Source organism: Nelumbo nucifera, chromosome 5, assembly GCF_055504915.1.
Source record: "Nelumbo nucifera cultivar China Antique chromosome 5, China Antique-T2T, whole genome shotgun sequence".
In the NCBI taxonomy this organism is placed as follows: domain Eukaryota; kingdom Viridiplantae; phylum Streptophyta; class Magnoliopsida; order Proteales; family Nelumbonaceae; genus Nelumbo; species Nelumbo nucifera.
The window spans coordinates 76,814,009-76,833,065 of NC_142653.1; the positions used below are offsets into that span (position 1 = coordinate 76,814,009).

Here is a 19,057-nt window from a genome sequence, read left to right on the forward strand (position 1 = left end):
AGAGGTAATTGTAAGATATTCAATGCATTCAATTCTCTCACATTAAATCCAACATTTAAAGTATTAATTTGCATTCACCTTCACTGAATCATATATTTAAGGTTTTTTTTGTTTCTTCTCATCATTAAATTCTATAATTAAATCCATTCATAATAAATTAATAATTTCAATAACATAAAAAACTTATACTTTTAAAATCTTCCTAGAAAAAATAGTATTTTCATCTGGTGGTGGTATGAAATTAAATCATTTGGGCCAAATGAGTCAATCCATGTTGTCACAATTAAATAATAAAATTCCAAAATATATAGAACGCAAAAAATATAGAAATTTAAAAAATTTGGGAACATTTTTAACACCATATATTTGAAATATTAAACAATAATAAGTTTGATAAACAATGTTTTAAAAACCAATCCGGAGGCCGACCCATTTTTTCCTTCGGGTCATAGGTCACTAGTGTATTTATCTATATATTGATAAAAACCAAAAGCCGATGAGGGAGACTCGTGCGCTAACCAGTCCGCTGCTTGATTTGCTTTGCAGGTGATCCTTCATATAATTCATTGTGATTGAAGGGATATAAAACTTCATGGGACATGCACACTAACTACAGCCATTACAGATCCATTTCTTGTGCTTCTTATTAAGCAATGTTGGCGCACTAACTCCATGAAGGGTGATATCAAAGGCGACCACAATCATAACGAGTATGCCCAAGTGAGTTGCCGAAGAGAACAAATAGGAGAATGAGAAGTGAAAACCTGATTAGCGGTACTGATGTCCGAAGCAGCAACCCTGTAAGATAAGTCTGTGTAGACAACCTCACAATTCTCATCTTTCTCTCTCTAATATACCGATCGAGCGCTGCCTCTAGTACACTGGTCTCTGGCATAAGCTTTCTTCGTTGTTGGCATCCTTCTACACCCACAACAGAAGAAATTTCTTTTACCAGGCATCTAGCAAGTACAATTGCATCCTCCAGGCCAGCCGAACCACCCTGCCCCAAGAATGGACCCATTACGTGCATGGCATCTCCAGCCACTGTAACTCTTCCTTTTCTAAAGCTACCTAGCAAGACGTCCCATGGAGTGCGGTACCTCAGGCGAACAAGACTCACTGAGTCGATATCACTATTCTTTACCAATTCTACCATCTCTGATGGAAAAGCTTTGATTGACTGCACTGCAGACTCTTTAACGAGCTTAGGGTCTTTGGAAATCCTTGAATCTGTTGTTTATGTACATCCAAGGAGATAAGAAATGGTGAGAATTAATTTATAATAATTAATCAATGCCTCAAGAATAATTACCAACAAATTTTGGACTAAAGTTTAGAGTAATTATATTGGTTGTGCAACTGATGGTATCATATACAAGAACTCCCTTCAGCCTTCAACAAGAGGAAGAAAACAAAAGAAAAATATTGCTAAATGGTCGTTTGAATAGTGTGTATATCTTTGGCTGTGCAACTGATGCCTCTGCCCTTCAATCCTCATCATCTTAGCATAAAAATGTCATTTTAGAGTCTCAAATAACCATTCAACTTCAAAGCTTAAGCTGTTAAGTGAGGTCCTTGAATATGTTTTATTCTCTAACATGCCCCCCTTACATGAAAGTCCATTGGGTTTGAAGCATGCACAGCATAGGCCCACCCCTACCTTGTGCTGAAACTTAATTAATTAATTATAATGGGGGTGACGAGAATCAAATACTAGACCTTGGTCAAAGTGGCTATGATATACCATCTCAGAGAACCATTCAACCTAAAAGCTTAGGCTGTCAAGTGAGGTCCTTGAATAGATTTTATTCTCTAACATAGAGAAGGGAATAAAATTTATAAATCATCACAGTTTAAAGCCTGAAGTTGGTTGCATGAATCTTGTTTAACCATTCTCCCGGTTGAATAAACTATACAAATAATGAATGATAAACAAATAAAAGCCCAAATAGTAGGATTGAATAGATAGTGTAATAAAATATAAAATAATTGATTCAGTTATGTGGGTTTCAAACCAGGTTGGGGAGGAAATCAAAATTTTTGGTGTAAATTAAGGGTTTTTTTGCCAACCCAACCGGATCTAATACATCAGGAACATCTCCCCGTAAATGGTAACATGTAAATATGAGAGATGTTCTTAATGTGCCACTGTTTATAGTGTTTTGTGGATAGAGTTCTTATGGGTAGGAGATCTGAAGACCTTTCTTGCAAAGTTAGGGTCTCCAATAAGAATACACCTTCAATTATGTAGATGCAGACCATTCGCTACTCAAGATTCAAAGAATAAATGAGAAGTAGGAGTGTAGCTTGTGTCACCTTCAGGAGTCCATTGTCGGCCAATAAACCAACAAACAAGTTTGTCATCAACTGGAATTCTTCCTTGAAGGATGCCCTCTCTATTTGTCCGAATGAATTCATTGTTAAGTCCATGACCTGTGGGATGATTGGTGAAACCTCTTATTGCGCAATAAGAGAAGAGTTTCGTAGCTTTTAGACCCAGAAATTCGGCAACCACAGAATTTGCTCCATCACTTCCGATCACAACCTGTAATTCATCCGTGAATTACACGAAACAATGTGATTAGAGAGGTTTTCGCTTTTCAATCTGGTCTGACCACAAATGTTGCCAAGGTTATATAAGTTTGGTTTGAAGGAAAAAGTAGGGAAAGGAAGGGAAATGCAGGAAAACCTATATAAGATTTGTAAAGGTTTCATTTCCTTTCCTTTCCCTACTTTTTTTCCTTCAAACCAAACATAGGGTAAAGAAACAACAATTTCATGTACATCTGATATGAATTATCCATATAGTTATTATCATAATTTGGTTTACTTGGTTCAATATCCAGATCAAGCCAACAATAAGGATCTGGTCCACTAATATTTTAAGATATCAACATGGTCCAGATTAGATCAGGTTGTGAATTTGTTGGGTGTACCCAACCAAACTGATTATGCCAATTCTGGTTGTATGGCGTGTATCCCAATTAATGATGGTTCGCGACTGGTTCTTGCTATTCTAAATCGATTGTGTAGTTAATAATATATAAAATTTCATCGCTTTCTTATAATGTTTAATTATAATAGTCTGAAGAGTAAATTTCATATACAATTATATAAGATAGTTTTGATTAAAAACACTTGTTTTATTTACATGTAAACAGTTTGCTATTTACTATCATTTATATTCTTATATAAGTTGCATTATCAAAAATGAGGTTCTAACTTATTATAATAGGTAATTATAGATGCCAAATACAATCTGGTGGCAATGGGCAGGTTTGGGTTGGATTTTAACCCAACCTGCCTGACCTGTCAACCCGTTAATGGTCCTTTTATATAAATTTAAATAGGTTGGGTGCAACTCAAACCCGCCCTTAATCCAGTTCAACCCGCCCAACCCATTAGTCTTTTATCATTAATTAATAAGACATACACAAATAATAGAAAAATATAACATAAACTATAATAAAATACAAAAATTATAAAAAAAAACATAGAAAATGCATAAGAAAAACATAAATTACCTTGGCCTTGATGAAGGTTCCATCGTAAAGTTGTAGAACCGGATCGGAAGATAGAGGGTCCAATTTGACAGCAACGATCTGGCATCCAAATCGTATGGTTTCAGGTGGCAAGTTTTCAGCTAGGATTTCCACAAGGTCACTCCTTTTCACGCATCTAAGCTCTTCCTTCCTGCAATAGTAAAGAAAAATTTTCATTGCAGAGAGTTCATTCAAAGATCACTGAAATTTTAATATCATGCAGATTATTCTCTATATAACTATTGTTTTTCTTTTTTTATTGTATAGTTGCAAGTTATAATGTTTGATTAAGGTTGTGATTGGTCCGAGGGAAGATTTTGGTGGGATGAAAAGGGATAGCATGCGATGAGGCCGGATCTGCTCCTCACACAAGGCGCTTCACACCGACCCTCACACACACACACACACATCCTATCGTGCATTGGAAACATCTCCCATACTTATTATTCATGGGAGATGTTCCCAATGCATGGTGGATGTGCCTGCGAGGCGCCCATTTGTGAGGAACAGATCCCATTCTGCATGGGATGGGATGAGAAAGGGAAATGGATGGAAATTTTTTTATGTTCCATTGTTTGGTTGCAAAAAGGGAAATAGTGGTAAAATCAGTGACAATAACAATAAATAATTAATTAATTAAGTAATTAGTAATATTTTTAATTTAATTATTAATTAATTTTATAATTAATAAGTTAATTAAGTATTAATGAAGAATTAATATTTTAATTTTAGTTAATATTTTATTTATAATAATATTTATTATGAATTAATTAATAACTTTATTTTATATTATTAATTATTTTTAGTTAATTAACAGTATTATAGTTTATTATTTAACTAAATTAATAATAAAGTAATTATTTAATTTATTCACTAATCACATACATATATACTGACTTAATTATTAACTACTTTTTGTTAATTTGTAAAGAATTCTTACTTAATTATTATTATTTATTATATACTAATTTATTACTAATTATTTATTAATTACTTTTAATTAAAATTATTTTATTAATATTCTATTGGATAATTTATAATTCATTAATGGATCATGGTTCATGCTTCATGGGTCTAATATTAAATCTTAAAATTACTAAAAGGAAGATGTCTTTTCTATTAAACAAGTTTCTCCCTTTATTCTCATTAATTTCCTACTAAAATGGTGGGATTCCACATCTCAAGAATTGAGAATTATAATTCCACTTTTTTTCTCATCCCATCTCATGACATCTACAAGCCAAACATGGGAAAGAAAGAATATTTGAGAATATTCTTTTTTTTTTCAAATCCCATCCCATAAAGATGTAATGAATATTTGAATAAATATGTATTTGTGTGTTTTAAATATGGTAAGATACAATGAAATGAATATATTTCTTTTTATATTAATGGGAAAAGGCTTAATACTCCTTTTTAAATAATATAGGCTTAGTTTGGAAGGAGTACAAATACAAATATGTACAATGCAAATATGTACAAAATAATACAAAATACATGGATTTGCGCTCTACATATATATTTGTATTTGTACTCCTTCCAAACTGAACCATAAGAACAAATAAACATCATCCATTCGAAAACTCACCCTATTGGCGTTTCCCGTTGCCGATTGTTGTCCACCAAAATCTCCCGCACCCTGGATAATAATAATTTCTTAATATCTAACAAACATATTTATATTTTTAAACTGAAAAAATAGAAATACAGCATTTTAGGTTCAGTTTGGGAAGAGTGTAAATACAATTAAATATGTTCACTGCAAAACCTTGTATACTGTATTTCTGAACCTTGTATTTGCACTCATCCCATATTGAGCCTAGGTACATCATAACTTGAGTGCTCATCAAAACACATGTGGCCTTCAAGAAAAATACGCAAGGTGCAATGATTTCATAAGTTTGTTTGCAGTGCAAATGAGATGTAAATGCATAGGAGTGCAAATGGGTTGACTGTAAATCCTGGTTTATTTTTGTTTAAGATTTGACTTTATTTGTGTAAGTAAAATAGGAAGTATGATGCAGTCCCCACTTTATATGTAAGAGAATGGAGGCTTGTGGAAGGGTTTTTTGGAGAGGATCGAAATAGGATACAAATTGATGTAGTTCCCATTTTATATGGGAAAGAAGGAAAGTGATGCAAATTTTACATCAGTTTTTTAGATACAAAATTTACATTGCCAACTGATACAAATAAGACAAAAGTGCAAATTTTGCATCAAGTAGGAATGCAACCTATTAGGCTGTGTTTGGTTGCAGTGCAAATGTATTTTCACTAGTACAAATGCATGGGAGTGCAAATGTAAAAAATGCAAAATCTTGTTTAATTTTGTTTTGGATTTTACTTTGTTCTGCTTCATATCTTAATTTACTTCATTTGTACTGCAATCAAACAAAATAAGCTAAAAATTGAAACAAAAATAAGACAAAATTTTACACTCAAATCATTTGCACTGCCATGGTTTTGCATCAATTTTTTTTTTCTTTTTTTCATTTTTTTTGCATTGCAACCAAACAGAGCCATAGTTACAAATAAAGGGATGAAAAACTGAACCTAATGCGAAATTTGTATCTCATATCAGGTTCAAATTCCCATTGCAAACAAATGGAGCCTTAGGGCGAGGTGTAGAATGAGGCTGAGAGTTTAATGAGCATCCCAAAAAGAATACTTTAGTAAAAAGAATTTAATGAGCATCCTAAAGAATGCTTTAGGGAGCATCCTCCTTAAGGTTATGTTTGGTTTGAAGGAGAAAATAGGGAAAGGAAAGGAAAGGTAGAGAAATGTATACAAGATTCGTGAAGGTTTCCCTACCTTTCATTTTCTTTCCCTACTTTTTCCTTCAAACCAAACATAGCAAAAATGAACAAAAAGAATCTTGTTTGAAGTTGGTGGGTACTAGTCCCTTGTTCTGATTAACAAAGCTAAAAAACGAAGAAGAAAAATTAGGTTGGTTTTTAGGAAATTCCCTACTTTATTTGAATTTTAATTAAATGTAGACGGGGCTAACCACACTGACCCAGGAGCAAGTGGTAGCGGGGTTATAATTAGAAAGGCTGATGGGCGGTTCTTGTTTGATTTTTCAAACTTTTATGGCTATGCTACCTCATTTCAAGCATAATTCCTTTCTCTTTTTGCATGGTCTTCAGCTTTGCTGCAATAATGATATATTCTCAGTTGAGGTGGGAACTGGAAAGTGACAATTCAAACCTAATTGAAATAATAATGAATTAAAAACCTTTCTCCTCCTTGGTAGATTTTCTATACAATGAAGACAATTAAAACAATGCCTACTGGTATGAATACTGTTTTCATCCATACTGTAAATGAGGAGAACCATTGTTCTGACCATCTTGCTAATATGTAGGTATTGATGAAAACAACTTGGTCTTATTGGATGGTTACACTCACCTTCCTCATGCTTTCAATACTCTGTTTCGAGAGGATTATATCAATGTTCTTGTATTGTATTTGGATTAGTGGTTGTATTTTCCTTTTTGGTGGGTTTGGGCCGAGTTTGTGATGGAGAGATATATTTTTTTTTGGTTTGGGGCAAGGTGGGTTAAGTCCTCCCCTGTTTTTTTAATAGTTCTTTTGATAATGGTTAACATAATACAAAATTCAAGGTTTTGCACTGTATATATTTGTATTTATATTCCTTCCAAACTGAGCCTAAAAAAAAACAAAAAAAAAACATGTTATATTGTAAAAAATCGGTTTACAGCTTAAAAGATCCTTAAGTCCCTCCCAAGGATGTTGGGATTTGGGACTTCTTTTTTTTTTTTTACATTTCCTGGGGTGATTTCTTGCACCTCTGTGGTATTTTTCTTCTTTTCTTCCTTCATAAATTTTCTTTTTACCTAAAAAAAATCTTGAGTCCCTCTCCCACCTTATAATTATATAAAATATTTAAAGGCATTTATTTATTGCCTCTACATATCATTTTTCTGATTTGAACTGGCTAACTATCTAGTTGACCAGTAAAACCATGGACCAATAACCATTCTAGTTTTTAAGTCCAGTTTGAGTCTTGCAACATTGTTAATAAATAGAATTGAATGGGGGTGTAAGTCGGGTTCCTGATTTAAAGAATTTACATTGCATTGGATCTGCCTTCTTGACCTGGCCCATTCAAATTTTGTCAAAATCCTAACTTGAGCCTACTCAAGTTGCAATCCTAGTCTTGAATACATTTCGAAGCAGGAAAGTACTTAAACTAGGGATTCATATAACTTGATGTACCCTGGTTGACTCCAACCATCCTCAACCAAGCCTAGGGTTTGCAATTCGTGAATCCATTTTAATCTCAACTCACTGTAGGGTTGGCACTGTTGGAAGGGTTAGGATCCATCATATGGATGCCCGAACCATTCTAGATGTCTAGACAGAATTTCAAAAGTTTCCTAATCCTTTAGGTATCAAATTCCCTATGTTTTGAAAAACTACATTTTTCATGATCGGTTTTGCACTGAATCGGACCAGATTTGAAACCAATCAAAGAGGGAGATTTATACCTGATACGGATACTACAAATGCAGATCTCAAGGTGGAAGTTCACGCTCAAATTAGTCCTAAAATCAGCCTCTACTAAAGATGACGTAGTGTGTAGGTGGAGTTGATTCAACAACACACTTTTCAACAAAACTATAACCCAATTGCTTGGATCAAACTAAGGAAGGTGAGTCTGAAGTTCCTCTGAAATTTTCTTGCAAAATCAGAAGAAAACTGATCTCTATCAGTCCTTGAAAGCCTAGGTCGTGATAAGGTTTCTTGGAAGACAAAAGGAAAGAAGAGAAAACAAGAGAAGTGTTATTCTAGTCTATTTCGTCCTCTTCTTCTTTAATCTCTTTATGGAGCACTTCTCCTAATCAAATTAGGAAATTATCCAAATCTAATTTGGATTTGGAATCTATTAAGAGATAAGCTTTATCGTCTTAATAGTATGGGTGCTCCATACCCATTTTCAAACCCAGATTCGACTTAGAGCATATGACAACTTAATCTTATTAATTATGGGCATTGGGCCAATTTCTTTCAAAGGCTCACGACCCAAGATGTTGCATGACCAACTTAGACATGATTTGTATGGCATGGGACCCCACAATGACCTCACATAAGTCCACATGGGTTGGGCCCTACCTTTGTGAAAAAGGCCTGACTTAATTCCCTACTAAATGCAGTGAACCTTGAGCACACATTGCATGGGTTGGGCCCTACCTTTGTGAAAAAGGCCTGACTTAATTCCCTACTAAATGCAGTGAACCTTGAGCACACATTGCATGGGTTGGGCCCTACTAGGGGTTATGTGCAACTATCTCTAAGGTCTAGGGTATAACTGGAAAATGGTCCGGATTCAATATTTAATCCAAACACACATTGCATGTGCTTTTGATCTAACCCTAATAGCTGAGACAAGTTGCCCCAACTTCTTTGGCAGCACATCAGTGTTAGCTTTGGCAGGATAAACTCCCCAAGTCTATCCAACGACTGAGAACATTCTAAATTAACATGAGTCTCATAAGTGTCTAGTTTAAGGGGTAAATTCACAGAAACATACCAATATCAACATGAAATAATAATGTACTTTTATTTATTTACAATAAATGTATTTGTACAACAATTTGATTGGAGCTAAGGGCATACACTATCTAACAGGCACCTCCTCCCAAAACCTGTTAACCAATTTTCTTCGCTTTGGTTTGGATTTGCACATGTTCCCATATTTCAGACCAAATATAAATGATATAAGGCTATAAACGGTATTTGATTGTCCAAATTTGAATTTAATTTTCATTAGGGCTCAATTTGGAAAGAGTATAAATTCAAATATGTATCATAAAAATATATACAAATAATACAAAATACAAGGTTTTGCACTCTACATATTTGTATTTGTACTCCTTCCAGTTTGATCCATTTATTATTTGAATCCAATATGGATCCACCCCTATCCTATTTGATTTTATTTAAATATTCATACTCGTATATATGGAGTTTTATATTTGTTTCTATAAGTAAATATTATTTTAATGTTGTATTTTTACTAAACTGAAATAGATTCAAATTTCATACAAGTAATTTTAAATCCAATTTTTTTATGAAATTCAATATCAAAGTAATTTTTAGTTCATTTTATGGATAACATATAATGTTTTGATCATTCTTAGTTTAATTTACTTGTGCTATTCAATATCCAATTACAAGCCGAATTTGATATAAATGCGATGAATAAAATCTGATTTGTAAAAACAAATCAAATTTGGATCTCCTTATTAATTCGATCCATTTGCAGCCTTAATCTGATAAGCAGTTGAAAATTTAACCTTCAATAGCTATTTCTTGTACAGGGTTTCATTTTTAGCCTGATTAATTAATGGGTAGAGCTGGTCCAGAATTTTCAAACTGAACACAAGTTCTTACAGGCCCAGCCCAACAATCAAACACCTCAATGAACTGGTCTAAGGCCATCAAGTTAAAAGCTCTTCAGTATGCTAACCACACATGAATTTAAAAAAAAAAAAAAAGACATGATAAAGCTTACATTTGGATGGGGATAGCTTTTTGTCTCAACCTTGATCCCACTCCTAGCTGGTCCAGTGCACGCCAACCATTTGTGTATATGCCAATTGCAACTCCTGTAGCACGTAAAGAGTCTGCTCGTTCTAGAACTACACTATCAACTCCTTTTCTGAAAAAACAAAAGAAAAAGACAAATGAGTTAATAGAGAAAATTAAAAATAAAGTTAAAGAAAAGAAAAGGTTTCTCAAACAAGCTTAATTTTATGATGGAGGGCCTATTTAGTAGGGATTTAGCTTTGACTATACTGCTTTAATTTCACTGAACCACTTTGAAAAAAACTATTAAAATGGCTTGAGCAGAAAGTCACTTTTTTGGCTCAATGAAAGTATATTTAGGCTAATGGGTTTTTCATCAAACATAACTTCTAGACTTTTCATGTATGAGGGCCCATATTGCAAAGCCTGAAATCTATTGCATGAAAGCCCTCTCAAATGGGCACTAAGTGTGAACAGGCAGTTTGATAACCCATGGGAAGACGAGTTCTTCATGTTGTGAATGCCACATGCTATGCCGGTGGACCATGAGTGCATCCTTAATATTGCTTCCTCATTAAAAAGGAGAATATAAAAAGAGAGTAAAGAGGACGTTCATCATGTAGAACTATGGCTGAAACTTGGCAGGGAAAACACAAGCCAAACCCGGCCAAAACCAAGCTTTTACACGGGTTGGGCTTTAATTGAGGCCTTAGGTAGCCCAAGCCTGGTTTTGTCCAACCTGACCCCACATGACAGTATATAAGACACCACCACTTGTGTCACAGTTGATTTTTCATTGTGTGTCTTGGATGGGATATGCATGTATTTTGTATGTGAGAGAATGTCAATGACATTCTTGTAATTATTAGTATGACTTTTCATCATTTTGATGTAAACTCCAAAAGCATAACATCTTCTTGAGGGGGAGGTAGACACTCAGAAGGGAACTGAGATGTAAAGGTTAAGCGTGGGGATCCCTAACACTAGGGTTGGCCATGAGCTTTTCACAAGCTATTTGAGCTTGGTTCGGTTTAAACCGAGTTTGGAGTCAAGTTCAACCTCAATATACAGGCTTGTTTGCCAATTGAGCCAAGTTTGAGCCTAATAAAGTTTGGTTTTGTGAGGCTCGTGAACCTAATCGAGCTTCTACATATAAGTATATAAATGTATACATGCATACACACACATACATACATACATACATACATACATACATACATACATACATACATACATACATACATACATACATACATACATACATACATACATACATACATACATACATACATAATACATACATACATACATACATACATACATACATACATACATACATACATACATACATACATACATACATACATACATACATACATACATACATACATATATATATATATAATAAAAATGCTATATATATAATAATTTATTTTTATAAATAATAATAACTAATTATTATAATCCTTAATTTTTTAAATATCAAATAAAAAATAATTTTTACATAATTTTTTATTTTTATAAAACATTTGGCTCACAATCGAGCTCGAACTTACGAGCTTTTGACTTAAGTTGAACTTGAGCTCAAGTCTCTAGCTCAAACTAAGCTCAAGCCTCATACTTCTTAACGGGCTGAGCTCGAATAGCTAGTTATTCGGCTTGGCTCAAACCCACCCCTACTTGACACGTCAACTGTATCCCTTTACTTAACTCATCAATGCAATACAATGTGCCTTTTTACTAATTCATGTACCATTATTGTTGCCTTTTGTTGCTTGTTTTCATAGGATTATTTGATACATTCGAGTGCCACATAGAGCATTGACAATTATCCCCATGATAGTTGGCATTAGAGCAATAGCTCCTTAAAACATTTGAACCCTCCTAATCAACCCTCGATACTAGAAACACAATGAAGCACAACAAGGACATCGCGGAAGAGGTTAAGCATGGATTCTCCCAGTTCCACAAGATTGACGATGTATTGAATGATGACACCTTTAAGGACAAAAGCTACCTATCTCATCAACCATATGCCATCTCGTTTGTTAAGATACAAGGCCCCTCATCAGCTCCTATTCTCTAAAGCTCCCCTTTTTTCTATTCCTATTTGTGTATTTGGTTGCCATTGTTTTGTTCAAAACTTGTCTCCTACCCATGGTAAACCTGATTCTCGTGCTATTCATTGTGTATTCTTGGGCTCAAAAGGGTTACTATTGTTTTGACCCTGTTTTCCAAGAAATACTATGTTTCTATGGATGTGTCTTTCTTTGAGAATGATATTTTCTTTCCTATTTCTCCTCTGGGGGAAAATATGGTGGAGGAGAAACACGTCCAAGTGCTACCTCCCCTAACTGACTTTCCGCCATTTCATATTTTTTTTCGTTGCCACAAGGGCCAACTGGGTTCAAAAGTTATGGAGCAACTTGAAACTATACCATCAACATCATCATATTCACCAGGGACAGATCCTATCACACTAGGTACTATTATTCCTATTGATATTCTTGACCCTATTACTATTGATTCTTCATTTGCCAATGACCTCGAAATTTGCTTCAATTGCTAAGATGAATTCTATCAGAATTCTTTTCTCTCTTGCTGCTAACCTTGATTGGGATTTCTACTAGTTAGATATTAAAAATGCTTTCCTGAATGGTGATCTTGAAGAAGAGGTGTACATGGTGCAACTTCCTAGTTTGTATGCCTAAGACCAAGAGCAGAAAGTGTGCAGGTTAAAGAAGTCCTTGTATAGACTAAAGCAATCACCAAGAGCTTGATTCAACAAGTTTCACCTAGTTATGCATCATATTGGTTACAAATAGTGTCTAATTGATCATAAAAAGTGGATAAGGAAAAATTGAAGCCTTGATAATGTATGCCGATGACATAGTGATCATAGGCGATAGGAAGATGTAAATTCAGAGATTAAAGGAGTTCTTAACCACTCAATTTGTAGTGAAGGATCTAGGTCCCTTGAGGTAGGGGTAAGCATAGTTTGGTTGAAACCGAATAATCGAATCAAAATTTCGATTTCAGCTTAATTGGTTCGGTTAGTTCGGGTAAACGGTTTGGTTTGATTTTTAAATTCGGTTTTATTAGGATTGGTTTTTGGTTTCGGGTATGCTATTTAGAGGTTCGATTAACTGAACTAACCGAACTATTAGGGGTAAATAAGTAATTATGTTGCCCCTCATTAGAAACCCAAAACCCTCGAGTCGAGTCTTCTTTTACTCTCTTTGTTGATTCTTCTTCTATAGTCTTCTCTTCGTCCTACTCAAGTACTCGATTACTCTTCGTCTTCTCTTCATCTTTTCTTTGGTCTGGTAGATTGGCACCACCGCACCACTCATCAGCAACAACGACAACGTTGGCAAGTGATACTCTGATGATGGCGACTTTGCAACTCAGGTATAATGTTTGTTTTTTGTTCTTTTTTTATTTTTCCCCTTTTATTCGTCATTAACCAGTTTAGTCCCCCTTGATTCTTTTTCCCATGTCTGGAGCCACCTATCCATCTATCCTCTCTTACTATATAAAGTGGATATGTCACTTCTGCAGTTCTGCAACAGGCTTTAAACCCTTTAGAAAAATTGCATGAAGGCTAAAGCCCACCTCTTCATCTTCTGCCTTCTACTTTTACAAGAAAGAAGAATTTCCAGTAGACCTGTCTAATTCCTACAAAACATGTTGCCACAGGCCCATAAGAAAAAAAGAGATCAGAAGGTGGGGAGTAAATCAAACCTATTTTTCTGTAATTGATGGCTTTTAGCCTTTTACATGTTTTTTTAATGCAAATTTCTACTATAGATTATGTTAATATATTTGTAAACATTTGTTTGTTTGACTTATGCTGTGTATATCTCAGGTTTACCTAATTATGTTATTATATTTGTAAACATTTGTTTATTTGACTCAACACAGTCAATGTATTTCGGTCATAACCGAAAAAAATTTCAGTTTAGTTTGTTCGGTTTTTAAAAGTTTAGTTTGTTCGTTTGGTTTTTAACCGAACAAACCGAATGCTCACCTCTACCTTGAGGTATTTTATTGGAATTGAAGTAGCCTGTTCACAAAAGGGGATCTTCATTTCTCAAAGAAAATACATCCTAGATTTGTTACAAGATACAAGAAAACTTGGAGTTAGGCCAACTGACTCTCTCATTGATTCAAACCATAGACTAGGTGATTACCAAAGTGAGACTATCAAGGATGTAAAAGGATTCCTGAGACTTGTGGATAGGCTATTATATTTGCCTATGCCCCGACCAGACATTGCTTATGTTGTGGGTGTTCTTAGCCAATTCATGCATACCCCTAAGACCATACACTTAGAGGCAACCAATAGAATCCTCAGGTATCTAAAGAAGTTTTTTGGGGGCTGATTTACTATTCCAAAAGAATGGACACTTGAAGGATTAGGTGTATACAAATGCTGATTAGGCTGAATCAGTTGATGATAGAAAGTCCACTAGTGGGTATTGTACCTTTGTAGGAGGGAAACTAGTCACATGGAGAAGCAAGAAATAGAATATTGTGGTGAGGTCTAGTGTTGAAGCTGGGTATAGAGCAATGTCCCACAGAGTGGTTGAAGTTATGTGGATAAAGAACTTGTTGAATGAGCTAGGGTTTCCTGTTGATAGCTCAATGTCCTTGTATTGTGATAACAAGGCTGCTATGAACATTGCAGCCAACCCAATTATTCATGATAGAACTAAACATATTGAGTAGGGCTAAACCGACCAAACCAGTCCGACTCGAACCGATATGGCTGGTTTTAAAAGTATATCAGTTCAGTTTCGGTTTATAAACATGCATAACCCAATTGGTCGGTTCAGTTTTGGTTTATGTGTTTGTAAATAAAAAACAACCCAAACTGAACCAACTATAAGTTAAAAAAGGCAAAATATAATTTTCCAATTTCCAATGTTCAAAATTCTCAATTTTCCAATTTGTCCTCCTTTCTTGTTTTGAAAAAAAAAGGTTAGAATTTATATACAAGTTGTATTTTCCAAAATTTCCCTCCTAGTTTTAAGAAAAGAAGTCAGTATTCATTCAAAAGCTATTTTTCACTCCTTTTAAGGACTAAGCATTAATAACCTGACAGGAAAGACCAGGAAACTCTTAAAAGTCTAACTGTCTAAGAAATAAAATGGTACAGTCTGAACTCTAAAATTTAAAGCTATTCAAAATTTTGAAGTCTGTTGATCAAATAACAGGTCGGTACAGCCTCAAGTTTTTGAAGTCGGTTGGATTTAAACTGACCAAACTGACAAGCCTAACTGTTTAGGTAACATGTTGGTTTTTATACTCATTCGGTCGGTTTTAGTTGGTTGAAACTTTAACCCAAGCAGTTCGGTTCGGTTGAGAAAATTATATGCAACCGAACCGAACCGACCTATGTACAACCCTAATATTGAGGTCGATAAGCATTTTATCAAGGAAAAAATTATAAATGGGAAAGTGTGCACTCCATATGTCAGTTCAACAGATCACTTGCAAACATCTTTACCAAGGGATTACATCATCTATGGCATAATGATTTATGTGAAAATTTGGGCATGATTGACCTCTATTTCCCAACTTAAGGTGGAGTGTTGAAATTAGTTAGTTTGGTTAGTTTTCTTTGTTTATTCTTATTATTGTTATGTTTTTATTCCTTAGTGTTGTAGGGGCATTCTTATAATTTTATTTCTTTTTATTATTAGTTGGGAACCCTAATATAAATACCAATGATTGGTGCTGCTAGTTAGTGATTTTGGATCCTAGAATTTTTCTTCCTCTCTTCTCTTCTCCCTTCTTTCCTCTCTCAGTCTCTTCTTTTCCTTCTCAATTTCTCTAACACCTTTAACCTGGAAAACATTTTTAATATTATCCTAGGCATGTACTTCATGACACAAGTGGAGGTGACACCAACTCCACACCTAGACACCTTGTTGATCCTGGATGAATAGTCACCTTGCATGGTCACATGATAGCAATAGTTGATACACAAAAGAAGCAAGTCTTAGCCATTCAGCTCCAACAACTAGTCCAACATCAAAGAACTACCAAAAACACAACAACTACTGTCACCGCAATTGTAGCCAGAAATGATCAAGATGATGTCAATAAGTAGACACCATCAACACCACCAATGCCACACTTGCTTGCAATTCATTGACACAAGAGAAGACCCAAGGCTATCTCCCATAGTAGCCACACCTACTGTCACATCCAAGTAGGGACCACTTTCATGCATTGCCTCAAACCAACCACTATAGTCGAGGAGTCATCCTTGGAGAAAAATTCATGGGAACCAATACCCTAAAATAATCCAAACATTCTTTTGATCCAAACCTAGCCTCAAGTCTCCCTACAATGTTGTACCTTGAAGTAGCTAAGAAAGGAATTAAACTAAGCCTTAGCCATAGGATTCTTTAACCTGGGGAACAGACCACCCAGGTATATGCCTAGGCCTTGGAGGAGCCAAATTTCATGAAGCAACTAAAGAATCCTCCACCCTCACTAATTGATCCAAGGAATGAGCCGAAGCCAATCTCCAAAGACGTAGATCGAATCGAGTAGGGGAGATTATCACGTTTGATTTCTTCACCGTGTCCTTAGCTTATCATCTAAGTGTTATTGTGTATGTCTTGGGTGGAATATGCATGTCTTTAGGAATTCCAATTGCAGTATTGTAATTACAAGTATGATTTTTCACCATTTTGATATATCTTTCTGTCAGAACCCTAAAAGCTTAACATCCTCCTAAGGGGGACGTAGGTAGTCAAAAGGGAATTGAGATGTAAAGATTAAGCACAAGAATCCCCTTATACATCAACTATATGCCTATACTTAACTCATTAATGCAATACAACACGACTTTTTACATGGTGTGCCCGTAGTTGTTGCCTTTTTGTTGCTTGTTGATTGTTTTCATAGGCTTATTCAACACATTTGAGAGCTGCACGAGGCCTTGACAATTAGCTCCGTGACAACTTTGGGATGTGTTGCTCAACATGTTATGTGGAACGAGCTATGAAACCGATCACAAGTGAACTTGCCGGTGTGACCTACATCCATATGTATGGAATATTGGCATGTTCACTCATGATTTGTTACATAATTCTTCGTTATACAACATGACAAATAGAAAATATGGGCTCATAAGATGCATATCTATCTAAACATTTGTACTTTTATAATATATGTATGTATAAATGTATGCATGCATGCATGTTATATTTATGCTATCATCTATAGCTTGAAGCATTATAATATGTATATGATTAATCTAAAATTACACCCATAAACAAATATGTATCATAGAAAAAAAAATTCCAGCCCAGCCAACTCCCCTAGGCCCAACTAAATAAGTTCACCCAAGCTTGACCAAGTCCAACCTCTACCCGTGCAGTGTTGGATTATGCTCCGTTTGGAATTGAAATTGGGTCATAAGACTTTCAACCAATGCAACCCATCCAAGTTGTATCTGTATGTTGAATCAAGAGAATACAAGTCTTTATGAATTAGGAGGGTCATACAATAAAGAGGACTACATCCCACCAGTTAGTCCTTTTCTATTAACAAGGGGATATCCCTTGTGCTGATTCCTAACTAGGGGTATAACTCGGGTTGGCCTGAGTAAGCATTTTACACTATTTTGGGTTCAGGTTTTTGGGCCATACCTATTCAAATTTGGACCTAAGCCCAACCTAAGTCCGCCCAAGTTGCATCTCTGTTCTTAACTCATAAAAACAGTGAAAAGCCCCGTATTTGGGTTACGGCCAAGGTTGAAAATATATGAATCCCACTTAACTCAGGTTGGATTTGGGTAGAACCTGAGGCATTCAGCAATCTGAACTGATGTTATCTTCAGATTGGGTGTTAGATTAGGGTTGAGTAATTTAAATTGGGTTGGGTTAAGGATGATTACATTGGGTTAAATGTCAGGTTGGACCGGGTTCAGGATGGGGCTTCCAACACCTTATGTTGGGCTAAGGTTGATTTCGATCTACCCTAACCTAGTCTGACTTGCACCCTCTGCCCTCTGGTTGTGCAATTAAGTATGCTAATTGCATACTTAATTTAAATTGGGTTGGGTTAAGTATGCTAATTGCATACTTAATTGGACCGGGTTCAGGATGGGGCTTCCAACACCTTATGTTGGGCTAAGGTTGATTTCGATCTACCCTAACCTAGTCTGACTTGCACCCTCTGCCCTCTAGTTGATTTCATCCATGTGATATGTATGCTAATCCAAGTTGTGCAATTAAGTAGTTCATAGTCAGACTAATACTACATCTAGAGTTTTAGGGAGAGAGAACGGATATATGCATCTTTGGGGGCCATAACTTGCCACTTGTCACCATCACATGCATGATTCCTCACTTGATCATCTGGAACCAAAAAAAGTTAGCATCTGTAGATGATCAGAACCGGCCTTCTGATTTTACTTGGGCAGTGGAGAAAAGCTTCAATGTTAAAGAGAAGATTTACAAATAATGTACAGATCAGCTGGTTGGATAGAGTTTTGAGTAACCATGCTTAAGCTTCACAGGTGGCAAGATGAGTTCACCAAAGTGCATGGATTGGTTGTTAGTGAGACAAGCTAGGCAGTTTCACTACAATGACTGGAGAAGGCTGGTTGGAAGTTGAATCCATCATCACAGGGTAGGCAGAAAAGCTTAATCACTGAACGGACTAGTTTCTTAGTTCTCAAGAATCAAGCGAACAGATCAGTGTTGTTTCAATAGGCGATTTTTCAGAAAAGGTAAATGGAATAAATTACCTGTGTAAGGCGAGAGCAGTGGCAAGGCCGCAGATTCCACCTCCAACGATTACTATCTCTTTCTCTTCTGAGAAATTCATCTCTCTCTCTCTCCTAGACCTTATCTCTTTGTTTCCTCTAACAAAAATTAATATCTCTCTCTCCTGGACCTTATCTCTTTGTTTCCTCTAAAAGCAATTAATACACCTGT

General features: G+C 35.4%; 1 protein-coding gene across 2 annotated transcripts; it reads right to left on the bottom strand.

The window, feature by feature from the left end:
- Positions 1–286: 286 nt before the first annotated feature.
- On the bottom strand, positions 287–19,035 carry LOC104594023 (monooxygenase 1-like). 2 transcript variants are annotated; one of them, XM_088888809.1, is made up of 6 exons: positions 18,868–19,033; positions 10,081–10,227; positions 5,131–5,181; positions 3,525–3,693; positions 2,317–2,545; positions 287–1,230 (listed from the first exon to the last, which is right to left on the bottom strand). In XM_088888809.1, the coding sequence occupies exons 1-6, from the start codon at positions 18,945–18,947 to the stop codon at positions 686–688; spliced, it is 1,221 nt and encodes a 406-aa protein (XP_088744935.1). In that variant the 5' UTR covers positions 18,948–19,033; the 3' UTR covers positions 287–685. The 2 variants fall into 2 exon arrangements, with proteins under 2 accessions (XP_088744935.1, XP_088744936.1); XM_088888810.1 differs by lacking the exon at positions 5,131–5,181 and having other exon boundaries at positions 18,868–19,035.
- Between the last annotated feature and the right edge of the window lie 22 nt (positions 19,036–19,057).

What these genes read in the sequence shown, in the direction of transcription:
- LOC104594023 (XM_088888809.1), bottom strand. Translation starts at nt 18,947, where the DNA reads ATGAATTTCTCAGAAGAGAAAGAGATAGTAATCGTTGGAGGTGGAATC. An exon ending in AAAGCTATCCCCATCCAAAT is followed by an intron (nt 5,182 to 10,080) that starts GTAAGCTTTATC and finishes ATTATTATCCAG; the next exon opens with GGTGCGGGAGATTTTGGTGG. An exon ending in CCGACAATGGACTCCTGAAG is followed by an intron (nt 1,231 to 2,316) that starts GTGACACAAGCT and finishes CATAAACAACAG; the next exon opens with ATTCAAGGATTTCCAAAGAC.